General features: G+C 44.1%; 1 protein-coding gene across 3 annotated transcripts in view; it reads left to right on the forward strand.

Annotated features, from left to right (window-relative positions):
* RABGAP1L (RAB GTPase activating protein 1 like) overlaps positions 1 to 26,044 on the forward strand; it is a 549,683-nt gene that overhangs the window by 333,367 nt on the left and 190,272 nt on the right. For all 3 annotated transcript variants that reach the window (XM_074960981.1, XM_074960979.1, XM_074960980.1), the window contains one exon: positions 11,685 to 11,798. In XM_074960981.1, coding sequence (XP_074817082.1) covers positions 11,685 to 11,798 — 114 coding nt within the window. The remainder of the gene's footprint in view (positions 1 to 11,684; positions 11,799 to 26,044) is intronic.

Here is a 26,044-nt window from a genome sequence, read left to right on the forward strand (position 1 = left end):
CTAACACATACCTAGCTAGATTACTTACTAAAAGTTCTAAGGCTTCATTCCTGGTCTATCCCCGGCAAAGACAAAATGTAGACAGACACACAAACCCTTTGTTTCTCTCCCTCCTACCAGCTTTTGAAAGTATCTTGTCTCCTCATTGGTCATTTTGGTCAGGTGCCAGCGAGGTTACCTTTAGCTTCTTAACCCTTTACAGGTGAGAGGAGATTTCCTCTGGCCAGGAGGGATTTTAAAGGGGTTTACCCTTCCCTTTCTATTTATGACACGCCCCCCAAATCTCAGCTAGGGTGAACCACTGGCTGGGATTTCTTCCTGGAGCTCTAGGAAAACAGAGTTAATAAGACACATGCATCTCTAAATATGCTACCAAGTACATAAAGACTAACAATATTTTCCACATCTCAAGGACGATTTTAACCAGTTGAGTCTGGGAAACTTTCACGTGAGAGTGCATCAGCCACTTTGTTAGAAGCTCCTGAGATGTGTTGGATGTCGAAATCAAAATCTTGGAGAGCTAAACTCCACCGAAGAAGTTTTTTGTTATTTTCTTTGACGGTGTGAAGCCACTTCAGTGCAGCATGGTCGGTTTGCAGGTGGAAACGCCGTCTCCAAACATATGGGCGTAGCTTTTCCAGAGCGTAGACAATGGCGTAACATTCTTTTTCAGTGATTGACCAGTTGCTTTCCCTCTCAGACAGTTTTTTGCTGAGGAACACTACAGGGTGGAATTCTTGATCAGGTCCTTTCTGCATTAAAACTGCTCCCACACCACGCTCGGACGCATCTGTGGTTACTAGGAACGGTTTGTCAAAGTCTGGGGCCCTTAGTACAGGGTCAGACATGAGGGTCGCTTTTAGCTTGTTAAAGGCCTTCTGACACTTTTCGGTCCACTGAACAGCATTTGGCTGTTTCTTTTTGGTTAGGTCTGTCAGTGGGGTGGCGATTTGGCTGTAGTGCGGTACAAATCGCCTGTAATAACCGGCCAAGCCTAAGAAGGATTGAACCTGTTTCTTTGACTTTGGGACAGGCCACCTTTGGATAGCATCCACTTTGGCCTGTAGGGGGCTGATAGTTCCTTGACCCACCTGGTGTCCAAGGTAAGTCACTCTGTTTAGGCCTATTTGACACTTCTTAGCCTTAACAGTTAGTCCTGCCTCCCTTATGCGCTCAAGGACTTTTTGTAGATGTTCCAGGTGGTCTGCCCAGGAATCCGAAAATATGGCCACATCGTCAAGGTAGGCGACTGCATATTCTCCTAATCCCGCTAGGAGACCATCTACAAGTCTTTGGAAGGTGGCGGGTGCATTTCGCAGCCCGAAAGGGAGTACATTAAATTCATACAGCCCGAGATGTGTGGTGAAGGCTGACCTTTCCTTGGCAGATTCATCTAGCGGTACCTGCCAGTACCCCTTGGTTAAGTCCAAGGTAGAGATGAACTGGGCCCGTCCCAGTTTCTCTAATAGTTCATCTGTGCGTAGCATTGGATAGTTGTCTGGGCGAGTTACAGCATTTAGCTTACGGTAGTCCACGCAAAAACGTATTTCCCCATCTGGTTTGGGAACTAGAACCACTGGAGATGCCCATGCACTTTCAGAGGGGCGGATTACACCCATCTGTAACATATCCTGGATCTCCCGTTCTATAGCAGTTTTAGCTTGAGGAGACACTCGGTAAGGTTGGACTCTAATTGGGCGAGCATTACCTGTGTCAATGGAGTGGTATGCCCGTTCAGTCAGTCCTGGGGTGGCTGAGAACGTTGACGCGTAGCTAGTGCACAGCTCCTGGATCTGTTGTCGCTGCATACGCCCAAGGGTCATGGAGAGGTTCACCTCTTCCACACCACCAGCACATTTCCCTTCGTAGTAGACACCTTCAGGCCACTCAGCGTCGTCTCCTCCCTGGGCTGTAAACTGACAAACCTTTAATTCTCTGGATCGATTAGAAGAGCTGAGAGGCGGTGGGTTGCTCCGTGCCGTCGTCCAAGCTCTCTGGAGGCTTTCATCTGCTTCCTGTTCGGTCTGGAACTGTTCCCTTGATGCTGGAGACATCAGTTCCTCATTGGATTGTGAACCTAGGCTTGGTCCCTCTGGAAGCGATATAGGGGATGGAGCTGTTTCTGTTGACTGTGAACCGCTCTCCGCTGGTGCACTATGTTGGGATTCAGGCTCCGGCTGAGCCTCTTGGGTCGGGTTATCGGCTGCTGCCAGTTCAGGGTCGGTGGGGCCCTCTGGTGTTGAGGTTGCAAGTACTGGATTCAGTGCTGACAATGGGTCTGGTGTTGGTTGTTCGGCTGGTTCCGGTTCTGGGACTGGTTCCGTCTGGGTCTCTGGGACTGGATCCACTACTGCTGTTGCAGACATTGGCCTGGGGTCCGGGTCCATCACCTCTGACCGGGTCCTGATAGAAGTTTCTGGAACAGAGCTAGGCCTCACGGCTTGTTTAGCCTGGCTGCGGGTGACCGTTCCCACCCTCTTGGCCTGCTTCACATGATTGGCCAAGTCTTCCCCCAACAGCATGGGGATGGGATAATCATCATAGACTGCAAAAGTCCACATTCCTGACCAGCCCTTGTACTGGACAGGCAACTTGGCTGTAGGCAAATCGAAAGAGTTGGACTTGAAGGGTTGAATCGTCACTTGGATCTCTGGGTTGATTAAATTGGGGTCCACTAAGGAAGCATGGATAGCTGACACTTGTGCTCCGGTGTCCCTCCACGCGGTGACCTTCTTCCCGCCCACACTCACAGTTTCCCTCCGCTCCAAGGGTATCTGGGAGGTATCTGGGCCTGTGGACCTCTGGTGTGATTCCGGTGCAATGAACTGTAATCTGTTGGGGTTCTTGGGGCAGTTGGCCTTTACATGCCCCAGCTCGTTACATTTAAAACATCGTCCAGCTGATGGGTCACTGGGGCGAGGAGGGTTGCTGGAGAACGGGGTGGTGGGACGATAAGGGGTCTGGAGGGTTCTTTGGGAGGTAGGTGGGGCTTTGGGCGGCCCCCGGTAATAGGGTGTGGTCTGGGGTTGTCCCTTCTGGTCTCCGCTCCAACTGCGACCAGTTTTTTTCTTCTCTGCCACCTCCACCCATCTGGCTCCAATCTCTCCTGCCTCGATTACAGTTTTGGGCTTCCCATCTAGGATGTATCTTTCTATTTCTTCAGGAACACCCTCTAAGAACTGTTCCATTTGCATTAGGAAGGGCACATCTACTGGAGATTCAACACTTGCTCCTGATATCCAGGCATCCCAATGTTTCACAATGTGGTAGGCATGTCGGGTAAATGACACGTCTGGTTTCCACCTTAGGGCTCTGAACCTCCGACGAGAATGCTCGGGTGTTATCCCCATTCTGACTCTCGCCTTGGATTTAAACCGTTCATACTCATTCATGTGTTCTCTAGGCATTTCAGCCGCCACCTCAGCTAAGGGTCCACTGAGCTGTGGCCTCAGCTCTACCATGTATTGGTCGGTAGAGATGCTGTACCCAAGGCAGGCCCTTTCGAAGTTTTCTAAGAAGGCCTCAGTATCATCACCTGCCTTGTAGGTGGGGAACTTTCTGGGATGGGAAGTGGTACCTGGAGAAGGATTGCTAGGGTTTGTTGGTATATTCTGCTGAGCCTTTATCTTCTCTACCTCCTCCACATGCTTCCTCTCTTTTTCCTTCTCCTCCTCCACATGCTTCCTTGCCTCCATTTCCCTCTTGTGGGCAGCCTCCTGTACCTCCTTCTCCAGCCGCATGAGTTCTATCTGTCTTTCATGTTCCCTTTGTTTTTCCTCAGCCTGAAATTTGGCTAATTCCAGCTGTAGTCTAGCCGCAGATTTTGTCATTCTAACCTCTCTGTTTTTAACTAACTTTACACCCGAGGTTTAGAAATAAACAAACAAAACTTGGCTGTAAAATTTTGCTGTGCTGGAATAGAATACCTATTCTCTGATAGTGATTGTCAGCCTACAGAAAAAGACAATTCCCTTGTCTCTGCTCTGGGCCCAAATCAAAGCAAAAACTTCCAACTACTTGGAAACCTGTTTACCCAGCCCAAAGAAAAAACAAGTTTCCTTTTTAAACTTGTGCTCCTTGTAAAAAATCAAAATCCAAAAAAAAAAAAACCCCTGCCACTTTTGTCTCCAGGCAAATGGGTAGAACACCCCTCCTTCTATTTACTTTTAGGGAAACAAAAAACTCTGGGTTGGAAGACTGTGAATTTCCCTGCAGGAGTTAAGTACCCTGCCTCCAGGCAAAGAAAACCTGCAATTCACAAAGATAATCCCCTTTTGTCTCTGCTTGGCCACAAAGCAGAGAAAAACAAGCTGCTTTCAGGTTCAGCTGCTTCTGGACTTCCTTTTTTTTAAAATCTGTATTTCTAGTTCAAAAAAATCTCAACTGGATCTCAAAATGATTTCAGGTTAATCCCACCACTCTGCCACCATGTCAAGGTTCCTCCCCCACTCTGAACTGTAGGGTACAGATGTGGGGACCTGCATGAAAAACCTCCTAAGCTTATCTTTACCAGCTTAGGTCAAAACTTCCCCAAGGTACAAAATATTCCACCCTTTTGTCCTTGGATTGGCCGCTACCACCACCAAACAAATACTGGTTACTGGGGAAGAGCTGTTTGGACACGTCTTTCCCCCCAAAATACTTCCCAAAACCCTGCACCCTACTTCCTGGACAAGGTTTGGTAAAAAGCCTCACCAATTTGCCTAGGTGACTACAGACCCAGACCCTTGGATCTTAAGAACAACGAACAATCCTCCCAACACTTGCACCCTCCCTTTCCTGGGAAATGTTGGATAAAAAGCCTCACCAATTTGCATAGGTGACCACAGACCCAAACCCCTGGATCTGAGAACAATGGAAAAGCATTCAGTTTTCTTACAAGAAGACTTTTAATAAAAATAGAATTAGAAATAAGAAATCCCCCCTGTAAAATCAGGATGGTAAATACCTTACAGGGTAACTAGATTCAAAACATAGAGAACCCCTCTAGGCAAAAACCTTAAGTTACAAAAAAGATACACAGACAGAAATAGTTATTCTATTCAGCACAATTCTTTTCTCAGCCATTTAAAGAAATCATAATCTAACACATACCTAGCTAGATTACTTACTAAAAGTTCTAAGGCTTCATTCCTGGTCTATCCCCGGCAAAGACAAAATGTAGACAGACACACAAACCCTTTGTTTCTCTCCCTCCTACCAGCTTTTGAAAGTATCTTGTCTCCTCATTGGTCATTTTGGTCAGGTGCCAGCGAGGTTACCTTTAGCTTCTTAACCCTTTACAGGTGAGAGGAGATTTCCTCTGGCCAGGAGGGATTTTAAAGGGGTTTACCCTTCCCTTTCTATTTATGACAACTGGTAATTTTGGGTTCCCAAACTGAGGGTCTTTTAAAGAGCCACATTTTCAGAGGAGAGGTGTTCATCACTTTCTGAAAATTGATCCATTTTCAGTGTTTCAGTTTGGGTGCCTGTAAATCAAAATCACTTGTTGTTTTTGAAAATCTTGGCCAGAAAACAGTCTGAGGACAGTGGGAGACAGTTGGATGAAATAAAGATTTTTACCATCTTGAAAAAAGGTGAATTAATAGCCCACAGTATTGTAATGTCAGAGATGGGCCTAGGACACACACTTCATAGTCAGGTTTGAATTCTCCGAAGTTCAGGGCTGTTCAGATCTAAGGTTTTGGTTTGGGCTCGGGCTCATATCTAGCAAGACTATTATAATTCTAATGCCAGTACAAGTTATTTTTGCTATGACAGTAATTAATATGTTTGAGACTAAGGTAGCATACTACAGAACTAAATTGACCGGTGTATTTATTGGGCTAACCTAACCATTCTCTTCATCCAAGTATCTTGATATCTAACTCTGTTAAAAAGCCTCCCAGGAATAGCCCCTTCTGCTTTTTCTCACTTCCTGTCTCTCTCTTTTAATTAAGATTGGTGCATTTTATACTCCCAGATGAATAAAAGATTATGATAATTAAGAGATGGTCTATTTATGGAAAGAAGCTGAACTGAGCTTCACAAAAAAAAATCTTGTCTTTCACTCAATACACAAAACTCCAACATGTGACATACAAATTCTTATGTGAGATATTTTAAAAGGAAAAGGACTATTGAATTTTTAAAATAGTTGATTGTGAAGCTGGAATTGTGTGGGATTATGTACATGCTGCGTCAATTTTATATATTTTTATATAAAAATATGGAGAATGAGGAGAGGAAAGGGAGTGAGAGAATGTGAGTACAGGATTGTGTGGTGTAAAGTTTTATTGAGGCATTAGTTTGGGAAAGCCATATTCACAAGTGGCAAAGACATGTTGTCATCCCAAGCCAGTGTTGACAAAACCTTTATACTACACCACATCTTTATATATTGTGTGTGTGTCACATTTACAAATATTTTAGGGAATTTTAACAAAATAAGTTGAGATTATTTTTCATATTCCTGAGCCTGTAAAGCCAGATGCCTTAGTTACTCTTTCTCAACTCTGTGGGGCTCAGAGGGAGCCATAAAACCTTCTGAAAGTGTCCTAAAGTAGCTTTTTAATATCTAAAAGTGTCCACTTCAAAGATCAATATCTCTGGACCTTCAGAACTGGAAACAAGTGATGAGCATCAGTGAAAATCTGGGAATTCCCTTTTCAAAGATGTAAAGATGTGAAACTGCTGTTGTAAGTTACAGTATTTGAAATTTGGTTAATTTATATTTTAAAAAATAGAAAGAGAATGATGTACCTTCCATCCTATCTGAAAGTCTCCTCCTTTCTCATGAGTTCTAGTGGTGAGTGGCTCCCAGTTGACCTACATCATCACACAGTCAAGAATGTGGTTTCCAATTTATTTTGAACAATTTCTCCTTATTCTGGGATAAGTCTTTAGTTAACAATCTGCCCTGAATACAGGATAGCCCTGAGATGGAGATTATGACTCCCTCAGTCACAATCTTCCTCCTGGCCTCCCTGCTGCTCTGAGGAGGGAATAAATTGCATTGGTTCTATACCTACTACAGCATATGCTCCATGATGTGCTTCTTAATGAGGCTTTGATATCTAAACCCTTTAGTACCCATTAACCCTTAACCAGGGGCTGGGCTACTCCGGAAGACCAGGGCTTTAAAAAGCCTGCTCCTAAGCCACCAGAGGAGCTAGCGAACAGAGGAGTTTTGCGAGGGAGTTTAGGGGAAAGTGTGATGGGGGGCTAGATACACTAACATTCTTTAAACTTCTTTAAACTTAAGGCCAAAAATACCCCCTGATAAAAACAAAATATCAACAAAGGAAAGGGGTGCAGGAGTAAAAATAGAATGTAGGCAGAAGTCCAACAATAGAGTGGGGGCTATCCAGTTTATTACACTCAATACAGCATGTATGATTACCTGCCCTATGGGCAGGTGGCATATGTGTGCATTCGGTATAAGGAGCTCCTGGCTCTGAGACTGTGTACGGGCTTTGGAGGCCAGAGTGGCTGAACTGGATGAGCTAAGGGAGACAGAGAGGTACATAGATGAGACTTTACGGGACACAGTAGAACGGTCCCACTCCCAGTTTGACAGCCTCTGTGCTATTGAGGAGGATGAAAGTCTCGGGGAAGGAGACCATCCAACTGGAGCAGAGGGAAATAATCCCATAGTTGGGACCTCCTTCCAGATGATGTTTTTCAGATGCAGAAGTTGGGGTTTTTGCCCACAAAAGCTTATGCCCAAATAAATCTGTTAGTCTTTAAGATGCCACCAGACTCCTCGTTGTTTTTGTGGATACAGACTAATAGAGCTACCCCTCTGATACTTGGCAAAAATGAGGAAGTTAGTAAACAGAAATTAAAAAGTACAGTGCCAAAAATGAAATTCCTGCAAGCTGCATGGAAACTTTTTAAAGACACCATAATAGAGGCTCAACTTAAATGTATACCCCAAATTAAAAAACATAGTAAGAAAATCAAAAAAGTGCCACAGTGGCTAAACAACAAAGTGAAAGAAGCAGTGAGAGGCAAAAAGGTATCCTTTAAAAAGTGGAAGTTAAATCCTAGTGAGGATAATTCAAAGGAGTATGAACTCTGGCAAGTGAAGTGTAAAAATATAATTAGACAGGCCAAAAAAGAATTTGAAGAACAGCTAGCCAAAGATTCAAAAAGTAATAGCAAAAAAAAAGTAAGTACATCAGAAAGCAGGCAGCCTGCTAAACAACCAGTGGGGCCACTGGACGATCGAGATGCTAAAGGAGCACTCAAGGACGATAAAACCATTGTAGAGAAACTAAATGAATTCTTCACATAGGTCTTCATGGCTGAGGATGTGAGGGAGATTCCCAAACCTGAGCCATTCTGTTTAGAATCTGAAGAACTGCCCTAGATTGAGGTGTCATTAGAGGAGGTTTTGGAACAAATTGATAAATTAAACAGTAATAAATCACCAGGATTAGATGGTATTCACTTAAGAGTTTTGAAGGAACTCAATTGTGAAATTGCAGAATTACTAACCGTGGTTTGTAACCTATCATTTAAATCAGTTTCTATACCAGATGTCTGGAGGATAGCTAATGTGATGCCAGTTTTTAAAAAGGGCTCCAGAGACGATCCCAGCAATTACAGGCCAGTACGCCTGACTTCAGTACTGGGCAAACTGGTTGAAACTGTAGTAAAGAACAGAATTGTCAGACACATATATGAACATAATTTGTTGGGGAAGAGTCAACATAGATTTTGTAAAGGGAAATCATGCCTCACCAATCTACTAGAATTCTTTGAGGGAGTCAACAAGCATGTAGACAAGGGTGATCCAGTCGATATAGTGTACTTAAATTTTCAGAAAGCCTTTGACAAGGTCCCTCACCAAAAGCTCTTAAGTAAAGTAAGCTGTCCTGGGATAAGAGGGAAGGTCCTCTTATGGATTGGTAACTGGTTAAAAGATAAGAAACAAATGGTAGGAATAAATGGTCAATTTTCAGAATGGAGAGAGGTAAATAGTGGTGTCCCCCAGAGGTCTGTACTGGGACCAGTCCTATTCAACATATTCATAAATGATCTGGAAAATGGGGTAAACAGTGAGGTAGCAAAATTTGCAGATGTTACAAAACTACTCAAGATAGTTAAGTCCAAAGCAGACTGGGGAGAGTTACAAAGGGATCTCACAAAACCGGGTGACTGGGCAAAATGGCAGATGAAATTCAGTGTTGATAAATGCAAAGTAATGCACATTGGAGAACATAATCCCAAGTATACATATAAAATTATGGGGTCTAAATTAGCTGTTCATAGAATATCAGGGTTGGAAGGGACTTCAGGAGGTTACTACTCAAGAAAGAGATCTTGGAGTCATTGTGTATACTTCTCTGAAAACATTCACTCAGTGTGCAGCAGTAGTCAAAAAAAGATAACAGAATGTTGGGAATCATTAGGAAAGGGATAGATAATAAGACAGAAAACATCATATTCCCTCTGTATAAATCCATGGTACACCCACATCTTGAATTCTGCATGGATATGTGGTCTCCCCATCTCAAAAAAGATATATTGGAATTGGTGACGGTTTGGAAAAGGGCAACATAAATGATTAGGGGTATGGAACAGCTTCCATATGAGGAGAGATGAATAGGATTGGGACTTTTCAGCTTGGAAAAGAGACAACTAAGGGGGGGATATGATGATGTCTATAAAATGATGATGGATATGGAGAAAGTAAATAAGGAAGGGTTATTTACTCCTTCTCATAACACAAGAACTAGGAGTCACCAAATGAAATTAATAGGCAGCAGGTTTAAAACAAACAAAAGGAAGTATTTCTTCACACAACGCACAGTCAACCTGTGGAACACTTTGCCAGAGGATGTTGTGAAGGCCAAGACTATAACAGGGTTCAAAAAAGAACTAGATAAATTCATGGAGGATAGGTCCATCAATGGATATTAGCCAGGATGGGTATGGATGGTGGCCCTAGACTCTGTTTGCCAGAAGCTGGGAATGGGCGACAGAGGATGGATCTCTTGATGATTACCTGTTTGGTTCATTCCTTCTGGGGCATCTGGCATTGGCCACTGTCGGAAGACAAGGTACTGGGCTAGATGGACCTTTGTTGCGCTCCTTGGTACAGAGATGCCAACCCTCCCTAACTTTCCACAATCCTCCTGATTTTTACATGTAATTACAAAATTATTAATTCTACTAATTTTGCAAGTGTGTGTGTGTCACTCACCACCACTGGGATCTGACAGACACAGCAAATAGTGCTGTGGCCCCAGGGAGGGCATTCTTCTCCACCACCCCTCTGGCAATACTCCGACTGTACAGTGTGGCTCTGATAGGAGGCAAGCCACAGTTATTTTGAATGTGTTGGGTGCTGCTGGATTCACTGCCCAAGTCCCAGGCTATTCTACTTGCCCTGTGTGGACTCTGCTGGACTACGTTAGTACCCTCTAGGCACCTAGAGTATGCCAGCAAAGTCCACATAGGGCAGGTACAGCACAACATGCAGCCTGTGGCTTGAGTGATGAATCCAGTGCCCCAACCCCGACTGAAGTCCCCACTGCTTGCCTGCTATCAGACACTCGCTGCTCAGCCTACAGGAGAGGAGAAGCCAGAGGAGGAGGAGGTTGCAGTGGCAGAGGAAAGAGGGGAACGCAACAGAAGAATGAGAAGATGTGGAGTATCATCCTGGGAAGACGGTCCAGGCCTGGGACTGGCCAAGGCAGTTAAGAGCCCTAGTGGTGTAGGAGGGCAGCTTACCTTGGGCTATTTCTCCATGTTTGGGAGTGGAGTACAAGGGGCCCAGGTGTCTCCCAGCCCATGGGCCTAGACAGGAAGGAGAGGGAGAATTCCCAGTTTCTGTGGGGAGAGGGAGGTCCAAGCAAGCTTCCTAATTCCTTCCTCATTATTTTCACGAACATCCCTAAAAGTCTCAGAACCAGGTAGGCATCTCTGCTTGGTATATGCTAGTAGAATTTTCTCAGGATTGATTTGCAATAATTTGGATGTTTTTTGACAGACACATAGCTTTCCAAGCAGTCTGCTTCCTTTTGCACACAAAGAGACAGATCTAATTACTAGCCAGCATGAAAATTCAGCTGAATTAAAGAGGTTACTGGTAGCAAGGGAAAGTATGGACTTGTCTGACAATCACTTATTCCTTCCTTTTGCTGTTCTGAGAGAGGCAGGATGAATAGTTGTGTGTGGTCATTATGGATTCTAGTATAATAGCATTTTCTGTTTTGTTTTTTTTTCTTGAGAGCATTAAATGGTCAATTTTAAGTATTTTCAAATAGGCAGGTTCAAACTACTAGTTTTAATTTGTAATTAGCACAGTTTTGCTGTTGGCTTGATATGTTTTGAAGAAATGCATCTGTAAGGTTGCTCGAGGCAGTCTGACTCTGTTTTCTTGATATTCAGAGGGATATAGTACACAACATTTCCAGGGGAAAAGCAACTACAATTAAATGACTAACCATTTCCTTAAAGTGCTACCAGAGTTTAAGCTTTTTGGACCCTAAGCCTGGAGGAAGAAAAACCTGCCACGTTGCTCTTACTAAAGCAGCTGTCAACTGGTTATTGGAATTGAGGTTTTTTTAAGTGCATTTTTGGGGGATGAGTCAGTAAGGCAGTTACCCATGTTGACTGCAGATATAATTTTACATTCTGTGTATTTAATTATACTATAACTGTGCTAATAGTATTTTTTTCTCTCTCATTAGGATTCTGCCCAGGAGAGCGTCATTACACGAGACATTCATCGAACATTTCCAGCACATGACTATTTCAAAGACACAGGAGGAGACGGGCAGGAATCGCTTTACAAGATATGTAAGGTATGGTCAGTTTTTTTCAGTTAAAAAAAAAAGTTTGAGATTTTGCTGTGATTTTACTCCCTTCTTGTAACTTTGGTCTGGTTCACATCAGTGGTCAGTAAGATCTTAAAACTTATTTTGAATTACAGATGTAATTTCAGTGTTCCTCAGGATTAGACCTACTAAAATAGATCTTGTAACTTCAAGTGAGACTGTGGAAATATTATGAACTCAAGTCAGCTTTGCTGATGGGCAGTGCAGTCTCATAGGTCTCTCACAGTAGAGGCACAAGGCAACTGAGCTTTGTCACTTGGTCTGGAGTAGAGAGCTGCCAGGGCAGGATGAGCCTCCAGAGCCAGTTCTGCAGTGACAGTAGCAAAAAGCCTCCCTGAAGCAGCTACTCAGATAATAAATAACACTTAACTCTTATGTAGCACTTTCACTCATACATCTCAAAGCACTTGAGGGAGGAGGGTATCATCAGCTCTATTTTACAGATGAAGAAGCTGAGGCACTAAGTGAAGTAACTTGTTCCCAGGCACAAAAAACAGACCTGCCACAGTGGAGAGATGCACGAAGTGGGGCATCACGGCTAGATCAGTTATGTTCTCCCACCATCGTGATTTTCAGCCAGGGATGGGAAATAAGATTAGATTAGATTTTCTTTTTGTCAGCAGGAATTATTTTAGTGAAGCTGTGGGATTATTAGTTATGTTGAGTTATATCTCATCGAATGGCTTCTTGCAAGTTTATGTATCCTATTGCAAACTGACATGTTTGCCCTAAAATAGTCAGTTACTGGCTATCCTATGACTTTCAACATGCAATTTGAGCTGATACACTCGGGGTGGACAAACTTTTTGGCCTGAGGGCCACATTTGGAAATAGAAATATTATGGCAGGCCATGAATATTCACAATATTGGGGTTGAGATGCGGGACGGTGTGAGGGCTCTGGTTGGGGGGTCCAGCTCCAGGGTGGGGCCAGAAATGAGGAGTTCAGGGTGCAGGAGGGTGCTCTGGGCTGGGATCGACGGGTTCAGAGGATGGGAGGGGAAAAGGGGTTGGGGCGCAGGGAGGGGCTCAGGGGTGCAGGCTGTGGGCGGCGCTTACCTCAAGCAGCTCTCGGAAGCAGCGGCATATCCCTTCTCTTGCTCCTATGTGGAGGCATAGCCAGGTGGCTCTGCACGCAGCCCGGTGGTTCTGCACGCTGCCCCATCTGAAGGCACAGCCCTTGCAGCTCCCATTGGCTGCAGTTCCTGGCTAATGGAAGCTGTAGGGGTGCTGCTTGGGATGGGGGCAGCATGAAGAGCAGAGGCCCCTGACTGCCACTAAGCACAGGAGCTGGAGCGGGGGGCCATGCCGCTACTTCTGGGAGCTGCGTGGCATGGCCCACAACCCTGCTCTCCGGCTGGTGTGGGGCAAGCCCCAGACCCCACTCCTCAGCAGGAGCTCGAGGGCCGGATTAAAACGGCTGGCCACGAGCCGTAGTTTGTCCACCCCTGTGATACACAGTAAAAAAAACAAAAAACAAACCTTCTGAGATCTGATTTAATGTAACCAAGTGTAACTTGTACAAGGGTCTTTTCCTTTACAATCTTTGATTTTATCCAATTACAAAAAACAGGAGGCTGGTGTCTGCCCCTTTCACAGGTTTGCAAAGCCCAAACCACAGCAAGAGAGTTATGATTCTGCTACATGGGGAACAGGCCAAAGAGAGGCTATGCAGGGAGTGCTGCATTCTTTGGCAGTTATCTCCAGGACAGGTCAGAGTGGAGTTGTATGTGGGTCTAGATGGGATGGCTGGATAACCAGTAGATTTACAAACGTTATGGATCCACTTGCCAAAACTTCACTGTGTATGAGAAATGTAGTGGCCGTGCAGGTGTTCTGTGGGTTGGGGAGGAGGATTCCATCCCCCAAATATTTATATAAGTCACTGAGCAAGTGACAAATTTCACACACGCTTCATATTTTTACTCCCCAAGAGATCTTAAATTTCTGCTTTAAACAATATATACCTACTCCGGTAGGCAGCCACAAGTGTGGTAATTGTGTCTCCCTCCTTTTATAAGGATGGGGTGGGGGGCAGTAGTGACAACCTGTACCCCCACAAAGACTTTTGCTGGGTTGGCATCAATGGGGGACCTCTGACATAGTGATCCATGCTCCTAAAGACAGGGCTGGCACCTTTTCCTGGGGACCACTTTTGCAAGGGAGTGGGAGTTGCATCCAGTATTCCCTTTAATTTTTTTTGGTGTGCACAATGAATAACTGCCTAAGCACTGCCTCTGCCACTCCCCTTCCCTCTCCCTGTTACTTGTCTCATCCTCCATTTCATTACTAGACAGAAATGGTAGAATTGTCTATAATAATGCAGAAAGGCAGAAGTGTTCAATTAATATTTCTGTTCTGTATTTGGGAAATAGCTGGATGATATATTCAAATTATATGATGATGGTGAAATTCTTTCCATTCCAACAGTAATTCAGTAAGAAGTTAAACATCAGCTACTAAATTTAGACATTTTAAAATGATCAGGTCCAGATAATTTGCATTAAAGAGTTTTAAAAGAGCTGGCCAAAGAGCTCACTGAAGTGTTAATATTGCTTTTGAATGCATCTTGGGACAGTTCCAAAGGACTAGAAGAAACCTAATGTGCCAGTATTTAAAAAGGATAAACAGGATGACCTGGGTTATTACATGTCTGTCAGCCTGAAATTAATCTTGGGAAAAATGATGAAACTATTGATACAGGACTCGATTAATAATTAAAGAAGAGTAACATATTAATGTCAATCAGCATGGTTTTGTGGCAAATAGATCTTGTCAAACTAATTTGATACCTTTTTTTGGATGAGATTATAAAGTTGGTTGATAAAAAGGGAATAGTATTTGACTTGATACCACACAACATTATAATGAAGAAACTAGAACAATGCCCAAAAAACTCCAACATATCTCAAATGGATTAAATATGGCTAAGTGATAGGTCTGAACATGTGATTATAAATGGGGAATCATCATCAGTGTTTCTAGTGGGGTCCTGCAGTGATCAGTTCTTGGCCCAAGGCTATTTAATGTTTTTATTAGCTCTGTCAGGCGATTTAAAAAATGTAATCACGATTAATCGCACTGTTTAACAATAATAGAATACCATCTATTTAAATAGTTTTGGATGTTTTCTATATTTTCAAATTATTTATTTCAGTTACAGCACAGAATATAAAGTGTACAGTGCTCACTTTATATTTATTTTTGATTACAAGTATTTGCACTGTAAAAAAAACAAAAGAAATAGTATTTTTCAGTTGATGTAATACAAGTACTGTAGTGCAATCTCTTTATCATGAAAGTTGAACTTACAAATGTAGAATTATGTTAAAAAAAAAAAAAAAAAGCATTCAAAAATAAAACGATGGAAAATTTTAGAGCCTGCAAGTCCACTCAGTCCTACTTCTTGTTCAGCCAATCGCTCAGACAAACAAGTTTGTTTACATTTTCAGGAGATAATGCTGCCTACTTCTTGTTTACAATGAGAACAAAAGTTCTCATGGCACTGTTGCAGCCGGCGTTGCAAGATATTTACAGACCAGATGCACTAAAGATTCATATGTCCCTCCATGCTTCAACCACCATTCCAGGGCACATGCGTCGATGCTGATGATGGGTTCTGCTCGATAACAATCCAAAGTATTGGGGACTGATGCATGTTCGTTTTCATTATCTGAGTCAGATGCCACCAGCAGAAGGTTGATTTTCTTTTTTGATGGTTCAGGTTCTGTAGTTTCCGCATCAGAGTGTTGCTCTATTAAGACTTCCGAAAGCATGCTCCACATTTCGTCCCTCTCAGATTTTGGCACTTCAGATGTTTAAACCTTGGGTCGAGTGCTGTAGCTATCTTTAGAAATCTCACATTATAGCGTCTTTGCGTTTTGTCAAATCTGCAGTGAAAGTGTTCTTAAAATGAACATGTGCTGGGTCATCATGCGAGACTGCTATAACATGAAATATATGGCAGAATGCGGGTAAAACACAGCAGGGGACATACAATTCTCCACCAAGGAGTTCAGTCACAAATTTAATTAACGCATTATTTTTCTGATGAGTGCCATCAGCATGGAAGCATGTCCCCTGGAATGGTGGCCGAAGCATGAAGGGGCATACAAATGTTTAGCATACCTGGCACATAAATACCTTTCAATGCCGGCTACAAACATGCTATGCAAATGCCTGTTCTCGCTTTCTGGTGACATTGTAAATAAGGAGGAGGCAGCATTATTTCCTGTAAATGTTAACAAACTTGTTTGTCTGAGCGATTGGCTGAACAAGAAGTCGGACTGAGTGGACTTGTGGGCTCTGAAGTTTTACATTGTTTTGTTTTTGAGTGCAGTTATGTAACAAAAAAATCTACATTTGTAAATTGCACTTACACAACAGCGATTGCGCTACAGTATTTGTAGGAGGAGAACTAAAAAGCACTATTTCTTTTATCATTTTTACAGTGCAAATCTTTGTGATAAAATAATATACACTTTGATTTCAATTATAACACAGAATACTATATATATATATATATATATATATATATGTATGTATGTATGTGTATATATATATATATATATGAGAAAATGTAAAGACATCCAAAATCTTTAATAAATTTAAATTGGTATTCTACTGTTTAACAGTGCGATTAAAACTGCGATTAATTGTGATAATTTTTTTAATTGCAATTAATTTTTTTGAGTTAACTGTGTGAGTTAACTGCGATTAATCGATATAGTTTTTATTAATGATCTGGAAGAAAACATAAAATCATTACTTATTAAGTTTTCAGATGAGACAAAGATTGGAGTGTGTGACAGGGTCAGGCCAGATGGCTACAGGAGAGTGGTGGAAGGTAGATACATTAGCCCCACATTAAGCAGGTCCCTTTTCCCATGTAAAATAACAGGGACTATTCCAGAACAATCAGGAAACTGCTGGGACCAATTAAGGCAAACAGGCTACTTAGGACACCTGGAGCCAATTAGGAAGCTACTAGAACCAATTGAGGCAGGTAGGCTAATCAGGGCACCTGGTTAAAAGAAAGACTTCCCTTCAATTAGGGAGAGGTGCATAAGGAACTGGGAGTGAGAGGACGTGCTGCTGGAGGACTGAGGAATACAAACACCATCAGGAAGAAGATCCTGCAGTGAGGACAAAGAAGGTGATGGGGGAAGGTCATGGGGAAGTGGCCCAGGGAGTTGTAGTTGTCACACTGCTGTTACAGGAGACATTGTAGACAGCTGTGATCCACAGGGCCCTGGGCTGGAACCCAGAGTAGAGTGCGGGCCAGGGTTCCCCCTATTCCCCCAACTCCTTATTTAACATAAGAGAAGCTGACCCGGACTGAGAGTCATATCAGAGGGGAAGGCCTCTGGCCTGTCCCCGACCCACTAGGTGGGACAACACAGACTGTGGGGATTGCTCTCCTCCCTTTCCCCCATCCTGACCAGTGATGAGGTTAACTGAGTGAATGGCAGGTTTGCGTCAGTGGCAAAAGTGGCCAAACTGAGGGCTGCTGTGAACCTCTGAGGCAAGCAAATCTGCCGGAAAGCGCAGAACCCACCAAGGCAGAGGAGGAACTTTGTCTTAACTGGTAAATAATAAAGAGGACAGGTCACTGTTTCACTGGATTGCTTGGTAAGCTGGGTGCATGCAAATATGCATTTCGGTATGGCCAAATTCATACATCTAAGAAAAAAGAAAGCAGACCGTAATTACAGGATGCAGTATTTTATCCTGGGAAGCAGAGACTCTGACAAAGACTTGGTGGTCCTGGTAGATAATCAGCTGAACATAAGCTCCCAGTGTGATGCTGTGGTCAAAGGGCTAGTGTGATTTTTAGATGTATAATTGGGAAAATTGAGTACGAGTATAGAAGTTATGTATTACATCTGTATTTGGCACCAGTGTTATCTCTACTGGAATACTGTGTCCAGTTCTGATGTCCACAATTCAAGGAAGATGTTGATAAATTGGAGAGGGTTCAGAGAAAAGTCACAAGAATGATGAAAGAAATGAGAAACATGCCTTCCAGTAATAGTCTTAAGGAGCTCAGTTTATTTAACTTATCAAAGAGAAGTTTAAGGGGTGACTTGATCAGTCTATAAGTACCTACATGGGAAACAGAAATGTGATAGTACAAGACTCTTCAAGGTACTGAAGGTATAACAAGATCAAGTGTATGGAAGTTGAAGCTAGACAAATTTAGACTGAAAATAAGGCATACATTTTAACAGGGAAGGTAATTAATCACTGAAACAATTTACCAAGGGTTGTGGTGGATTCTCCATTACCAGCCATTTTAAAATCAAGATTGGACGTTTTGCTAAAAGATCTACTGTGATTCAAACAGGAGTTAATTCAGGCAAATCCTATGGCCTGTGCTGTGCAAGAGGACAGAGTAGACGATATTGGTATAGACTGATACAGCTTGTTCAGGAAGGACAGTTAGGGAAGAAAGGGAAGAGGTGTTGCCTTGTATGTTAAAGATGTATTCACTTGCACCAAGGTTGAGACAGAAGTGTAAGGCAGACCTACTGAAAGTCTCTGCATAAGGATAAAAGTGGTACAGAACAAGGGTGATATCATGGTAGGGGTTTCCTTCTTCCTAACCAGGAAGAAGACGTGTATGAGACTTTTTTTAAACAACTAACAAAATAATTCAAAATACAGGACTTGGTGATGATGGGGGACTTCAACTGTCCAGACATCTGCAGCAGGGTATAGATTATCCAACAAGTTCTTGTAATGCATTGGAGACAAGTTCTTGTACAGAAAGTGGAGAAAGCCACTAGGGCAGGGGCTACTCTAGATTTAATTCTGACAAACAAGGAGGAACTAGTTGAGAATCTGAAGTGGAAGGCTGCTAGGGTGAAAGTGATCATGAAATGATTGAGTTCTTGATTTTAAGCAACAGTAAGAGGGAAAACAGCAGAATAAAGACAGTGTTTCTTCAAGAAGGCAGATTTCAGAAAACTCAGAGAATTGGTAGGTAAGATCCTGTGGGAAGCAAGTCTAAGAGAAAAAAGAGTTAAGGACAGTTGGCAGTTTTCCAAAGAGGTATTATTAAGGGCACAAAAGCAAACCATACCTATGTGTATGAAAGATAGGAAGTATGGTAAGCAGCTACCCTGGCTTAACCAAGAGATCTTCAGTAACCTGAAACTCAAATAAGATTCATACAAGAAGTGAAAACGCGGTCAAATTATAAAGAATGAGTATTAAAAAAACATAAGTACGTAGAGACAAAATTAGAAAGGCCAAGGCACAAAACGAGATTAAACTAGCTAGAATATAAAGGGTAACAAGAAAGCATTTTACAAATACATGGGAAGCAAGAGGAAGACCAGAGATAGGGTACGCCCATTACTAAATGAGGAGGAAAAGACAATAACAGAAAACGCGGCAGTGGCTGAAGTTAAATGCCTTTTTTGTTTCAGTTTTCACCAAAAAAAAGTTAGCATTGATCAATGACTAACATAGAGAACAACAGTGTAAATGAAGTAGGATCAAAGGCTAAAACAGCAGAATAACAAGTTAAGAATTACTTAGACAAGTTTGATGTCTTCAAGTCGACAGGGCCTGAGGAAATACATCCTCGAACACTTAAGGAACTGACTGAAGAGATCTCTGAGCCATTAGCAATTACCTTTGAGAACTCGAGGAGGATGGGAGAGATACCTGAGGACTGAAAAAGGGCAAATATAATACCTATATATAAACTCTTCGGGTAGCCCTCAATGCGAGGATGATGTCTGCCAAGGGGGTTCATTGTTGAGTTTCTAAGTGGCTGAGGAGCCCAATTCATGCTGTGACATTACACTCCATATTCTGTATGGAAATGTGCTTATGATATGGATATGGCATAACTGAGAGATACTTTATGCAAGATGGCTCATTTACGTTATCATTGGAAAGGTTATGATTTACTGAATGAGATAATCCACTGATGGCCCATTAGTAAAGACAATGAACTGTGAAAGAGCTTAAACTTCCTGTGGACGCTCCAGACAGCTTGCGAGTAATGGCAGCTATCACCCTGCAGAGACATGGGTCTGAGTCACCTCGTACTGGGACTTCTCTTCCTCCTTCCACCCCCCCCCCCCCCCCGCCCTTGGAATGTCAGTGTTTTTCCACTGGAAGACAAAGGGTTGTCACCATACACAAAAACTATAGAAGGTGGGGGAGTGACATCATTGCGGTTCTCCTCTGCCACCCCGCTCAAAGAGACACTGGGAATCACCTGGAAGCAAGAACTGAACCCGGGAGAGAAGAGCTGAGCCCAGGCCGGAAGCGTGTCTAGCCTGTGAGTAATAATACCTGAAGTTACAAGCTGCAGGCCAGTGCAGCACGCTTTCAAGGATCTCTGTAATCTGCCTGAAACAACATTTAAGGTGAGAAATGACTATTTGTAGTCAATTTCTTTAGTGACTCAAGCTTAGTTTGTGTGTTTTGTTTTATTTGCTTAATAATCTGCTTTATTCTGCTTGCTATCCCTTATAACCACTTAAAATCAGCCTTTTATAGTTAATAAATTTGTTTTGTTTATTATTAAACCCAGTTTGTGCAATTTTTAACTGGGGAGAGGACACGAAAGGGTTCATATCTCTCTTCATATTGAGGAAGAGGGCAAATTTTTATGAGCGTGCACTGTGCAGATTGTTTTATACAGTGCAAGACAATATACCTTTAGGTCTGCACTCTAAGGAAGGTGGGCACCTAAATGCTGAGGCAAGTCCCTTAAACTGAGTCTTCCCAGAGCTAATCTGAGTGTCTGTGTTTTTCTGCAGCTGGGTGTGGCCCTGCCTGTGTATGTGCTAGAAGAGGTTTAAGAGCCTGGCTCAGCAAGAGGGGCCAATGCTAGCAGAACAGGCGGGCTCAGTGGTATCTCAGCACATCAGGTGGCACCCTGAAGTGGGGCAACTCGTCACACATGCCCTGCAGATTTTCCCACAGAAGTGACAGGTGTAATCTTGGAGGAGACATAGTTGTTGACTGGACAGTTGTGCGCTTTCTTTCCTCCTTTGTCACTTCTCTGTCTCATGAGCACATCTGTTCTCCTCAAAATGAGCTGTGGCTTGGTCTATAGTGTGGTGCCATTGTGTTCTGTTCTGCGCCGAGTCCTCCCAGTTTGTTGGGTTGATGCCTTCCTTTTTAAGATGTACTTTCAGTATGTCTTTGAAGCACTTCCTCTGCCCTCTGTGAGCCCTTCTTCCTTGACTTAACTGAGAGAAGATTACTTGCTTCGGGAGGAGAGTGTCAGACATACGTACACAGTGGACGGCCCAGCGGAGTTGATGTTTCGTGACCTGCACTTCTATACTGCTGATGTTGGCTGCAGAGAGCACGCTGATGTTGGTGTGTCAGTCTTCCCAGCTGATCCTGAGAATCCTCCTGAGGCAGCGGTGCTGGAACCTTTCCAGCTGCTTGAGATGTCGTCTGTAGGTTTCCCAGGTCTCACACCCATAGAGAGGGGTGGGGATGACAACTGCCTTGTAAACCAAGATCTTGGGGCCTGTTAGCAGATCCCTATCGTTGAAGACTGATTTGGGTAGTCTTCCAAAGGATGTGTTGGCACAGCAGATCCTGTATTCAATTTCTGGGTCAGTGTTGGCTGTTTGGGAGAGGTGGCTACCAAGGTATGGAAAATGGTTCACATTTTCCAGGAGTTCTCGGCCGATGGTGATTTGTGGAGTACAAAGAGTAGTCTGTGCAGATGAGGGCTGATAGAGTACCTTGGTTTTCCCGATGTTGAGAGGGAGACCCAGGCTGTGATAGGCATCTGCAAAAAGATTTAGGGTGTTTTGTAGGTCAGCCTCTGTGTGTGCAAGAATGATGCAGTCATCTGCATACTGATCAGTGATGCTAGTTCTCGTGATCTTAGATTTTATTTGGAGATTGAGGAGGTGCCCATCCTCACAATACTCAATCCCAATTCCATCAGGAAGGTGGTTGCGGATCACGGCAAGGCAATGGAGAAGAGTGTTGGAGCAATGACACAGCCCTGCTTGACACCAGTGTGAATGATGAATGGTTTCGTCTCTGAGCTGTTGCACAGAATGGTGGCAGTCACTCCATCATGGAGTAGTCTGATGATGGAAATGAATTTCTGTGGACAGCCAAACCTACACAGCGCCTTCCATAGGGCATTGCGGATAGGGAAAAGCGGCTTACCCATTGTTACAGTATTCACGAAAGGGGAGAAATCTTTGTGTGGGAACTATAGCGGTATTGCCATCCTCTCCGTTGCAAGAAAGATCCTTGCCTGGATCCTACTAAACCACCTTCTCCACCTCCCTGAATCACAATGTGGCTTCAGGCCATCCCAAGGCACAACTGACACGATCTTTGTGGCATGACTGATTCAGGAGAAGTGCAGAGAGCAACACCAGGAACTGTTCATGTTATTCATCAACCTAACCAACGCCTTTGTCTAGATCTATAAAAAAGGGAATAAGGACAACCCAGGGAATTGTAGACCAGTCAGCTTAACTTCGATACCCGGAAAGATAATGGAGCAAATAATCACAGAAGCAATTTGTAAGCACCTAGAAGAAAATAAGGAATAATAAGGGAGAGGGGAGCCCTAGGCTTCCACCCAGCTAGCTTGGGAGCTCCAGAGATGTCAGGCTCTCCCCTCTCTCAGGAGCAGTAGTAGAGGATACCACCCCCCCACCCAAAAGCTGGAAATTGCAGGCAGTAGTGGTCACTGCTCCTCCAGGCCAGCTAGGGACTGCAGATGCTGGACCTTCCCTTCTTCAGACCACTGGGAGATGTGACAGTGACTTTGGCCCCCTTTCTACCTCCTGTAGAGTGCCAGAACCAATGACCCTTTCCATCTCCCCCAGTAACTGGGGCTCTTGCTCATACGGACCCCTGCAGCAGGAGCCTGCTTCTTCCCCAGGCTGCTCTTGTTGTTACCTCAAGGAGGAACCAGGAGGCTCCCTCTCCTCTGGACTGTTGACTTTGGCTGCTCTCTGGCCCTGCAGCCTTGCTGAGAGTACTGGCAGGGCTCTCTGAGCAATGGAAGGGTGCCCCTTAAACCTTGGCATAGTGCCCTCCTAGAATAGCTTGGTCTGCCCCAGTGAGTGCTGCTCCTACCTCTGCTTCGGGCTCTGTGCAGACATGATTGCATTAGTTGCACTCAGGGTCATGTTTTCAAGCTCTTATTCACACTTGTAACAGAATAACTGGCCCTTTATATGAAATCGGTCTCAATTATTCTGTTCTAGTCCAGGTGCACGCTAGTGGGAGACAGCCCAAAGTCAAGCGAGAGCTCAGAACTCAGAGTTGAGAAAGGGAGTGAGTCCAGCGAAAAAGCTCATAAGAAGAGCAGGACTAGGTTGAGAGCTTTAGCAAGGGGATGTCGTTGAAGGAGGGAGAGTTCACTGGTGAACAGTGGAGCCAAATCAGGCTGGTAAAGCAGAAGGCAGGAAGTAAATTGGGGGAGTCACCTACAGACTTCTCTAGGTCAGAGAGCTATGCCCAGAGATTGCTGGAGAGGGCTGAAGGCTGCAAGCAGAGGAGGGAGATGCCTGTTGGCTCTCTGAGCCAGAGAGCTGAAGCCGAAGGGCCAGAGCAGGCTGAATCCTGGTGAATGATTAACTTGCTGGTGTCTCCATGTAAGATCTAGAGCCAGACCTGAGAATGAAGCAGGGCAGAGAAGCACCATAGCTAGTGGGGTTGGGGCAAGTCATGGTGTGAGACACCAGAGCCGTACCTGGGGGAGGTGTGGTGAGAAATGCCAGGCTGTACCTGAGAGTCTAAAGAGAGACGCTGGACCATGGTGAGAGATGTTCAGAGCTGTATGTGGTGTGTTGGGATTTGAAAGAATAAATGTGCTGTTCTGACTGTGCTGGGGAAATCTGAATTGTGTTGGTGTGGGACGTTTTGTAATAAATTAACCCCGATAATAGCTATTTATACTTGGAAAACTTGTTTGGAATTACTGGGGACTCTGGAAGAAACAGGAAACTGAGGCTAGTGCGCTGGCCTGCTTCAGGTACACCTGCCAGGCATACACCGCTTTATCACATATGGTGGAGAATATGGACAGGCGATCGGTGCCTGGAAGAGGGAAATCGAGGCTGTGGGCTGTTGAGGCCGCAAAGGGGCACCTAGGAGACAGCCACCTGATGACAGTACCATAAGGGCTAGAAACATAATTTAAAAAAACCAAACCTCAGAACTCAGTCTGATAGCATCAGATGTCTCTGCAAGCCAGGGCCCTGGGAATGTGCCTATTGTGCCTATATCTAATCTGGTCCTGAGTTTGTTACACAGTACAAGAGCCTTGTCAAGTTTTAGAAGAACTGTTTTTAAAAGTTCATGAACTTGCTTATAAGAGAGATGATTTTATGAAAACCCTTCAGTGCTGAAAGCAATGGCTTGGCAGCTTTTTATTAGAGAGAGTCTTTTAACAGATACTGTGCACTCCTGCTGCTCTCCTAATGTGAAAACAGGAGACATTTGAAGAATGCTGCTGTTTAATAGCGCCAGGAAAGGGTCTCTGTTTTCTGCAATAGGAGAGTCGAAAGCTGGAGAGGAGAGAGTTTCTCTGTGCCCCAGTGAAATGAGAAATGATCAGAGCCGTCAGATAAGAAGGAAGACTTAAAAGCTCACTGCCATGTTTTAATGGAACTGTCAGTTCTTGTTTCTTCTCTTAATCCCTTCAGAATAGAAGGAAATCAGGAAAACTTGAAGCTTTTTCTGTTGCAGCACATTTGTGTGATGAAATTAAGACTCTAAAAATGAACTTGTAAGGCTGAAGGTGGTGATGAGAAAAGAACCAGCAGTTACTGGCTATATAAGACTCATTTGGGGGCTTCAGATTGGCTAGTGTTTTACAGATCAAGTGTTTTCTAAAAAGAGTTTTTATTTCTTGCACTCTTGCACTTTTGTAAATGTTATGAAAATTAGAGCTATTTTTGGAGAGTTCATTCTCTGTGTCACTGGGTATAATGGAATAGTGCTGGTGACCTACTTTCATGCCTACACATCTAATTAAAGCACTATGCTATAGGGATACAAAGCAATTGGCAGAAATAGTCTTCTCAGTTTTTTGGTTTGAAGTATCTGCACTGCACAATTTAATTTGAGGCATGTTGTTTTTTCTCATTTTCTGATTAAAACAGCTCCTATTTGATGGAGAAACAATTGCTGTGACTTTTTAATAGGAAGAATCAAATACGTTGCAGAGAAATCAATATCCCAGTTTGTCTAGGTTAACAACCTTATTGTACAAAGAACCAAACAAAAATAAATGCAGCACTCACCTGTTTCTGCAAACATGGTTGTGTTTTATTCTTCTTCGAGTGATTGTTCATGTGTATTCTACAATAAGTGTGCGTGCTTGTCATGTCCACCGGTGCTGGAAGTTTTTCCCCTAGCAGTACCCACAGTGGGGAGCGCCCCCCGCGACCCCTGAATGGTGCCTGCCTGCCGTGGTATAAGGGGAGCTGCACTCTCAGTTCCTTCTTCCCACCAGTGAAGGTGCGTTGGAAGTACTCTGCTCCAGCTTTGCTGTAGCTCGTCCCCAGAGCTGTTCGTTCATTCGGTATTAGTACCTGTAGTTCGTTAGCTGTTTAGTTAGTCGGTGAGCCCGGGCCAGGGCATGCCCCGTGCCCCAGGGTTTAAGTCGCGCAGCTCTTGTAGGCGTTCTGTGCCAAGAAGTGGCCCGCACACAGACTGTTTGCACTGTTTGGGAGAAACCCATATCAGCGAAAGGTGCAAGATTTGCAAGTCGTTTAAGCCTTGGACCAAAAGAGAAAGGCACATTAGGCTCCGGGCTATCCTGATGGAGTCGGCGCTGACCCCGACTCTGGCATGCCACTCTGAACTGGTACCTGGCATCGCTACACGGCGTCCTTCTGGTGCCATCGACCAGTCGGCACTGCTTCCCGTCCACGAGGCATGCCAAGAGGGCCAGAAAGACTCCCTCTTCGCAGCGGCACTGAGGAAAGTCTGGAACAGAGGCTAGGCCCCTGTCGGGCAGTCCTCGATCCCCACTGGGCCCCAGGCCTCCGACTCACATTGAGTGGAGTAGCTCGGCCCCTTCGGAACAGGCCTCTCTGGATGCCATCCACGCCTGAAGCCCTCCAGCCAGCCTGGGATGTTATGTCCATGCTGGTGCCCGGAGCGCTGCCGATGTCGGTCCCGCGCTCCAGAGGCAAGCCACCACTGGGATCTCCGCAGTCGCCTCTGGCCCGGTACCGGTCTTGG

Source organism: Natator depressus, chromosome 8 (assembly GCF_965152275.1).
Source record: "Natator depressus isolate rNatDep1 chromosome 8, rNatDep2.hap1, whole genome shotgun sequence".
Classification (NCBI taxonomy): Eukaryota; Metazoa; Chordata; order Testudines; family Cheloniidae; genus Natator; species Natator depressus.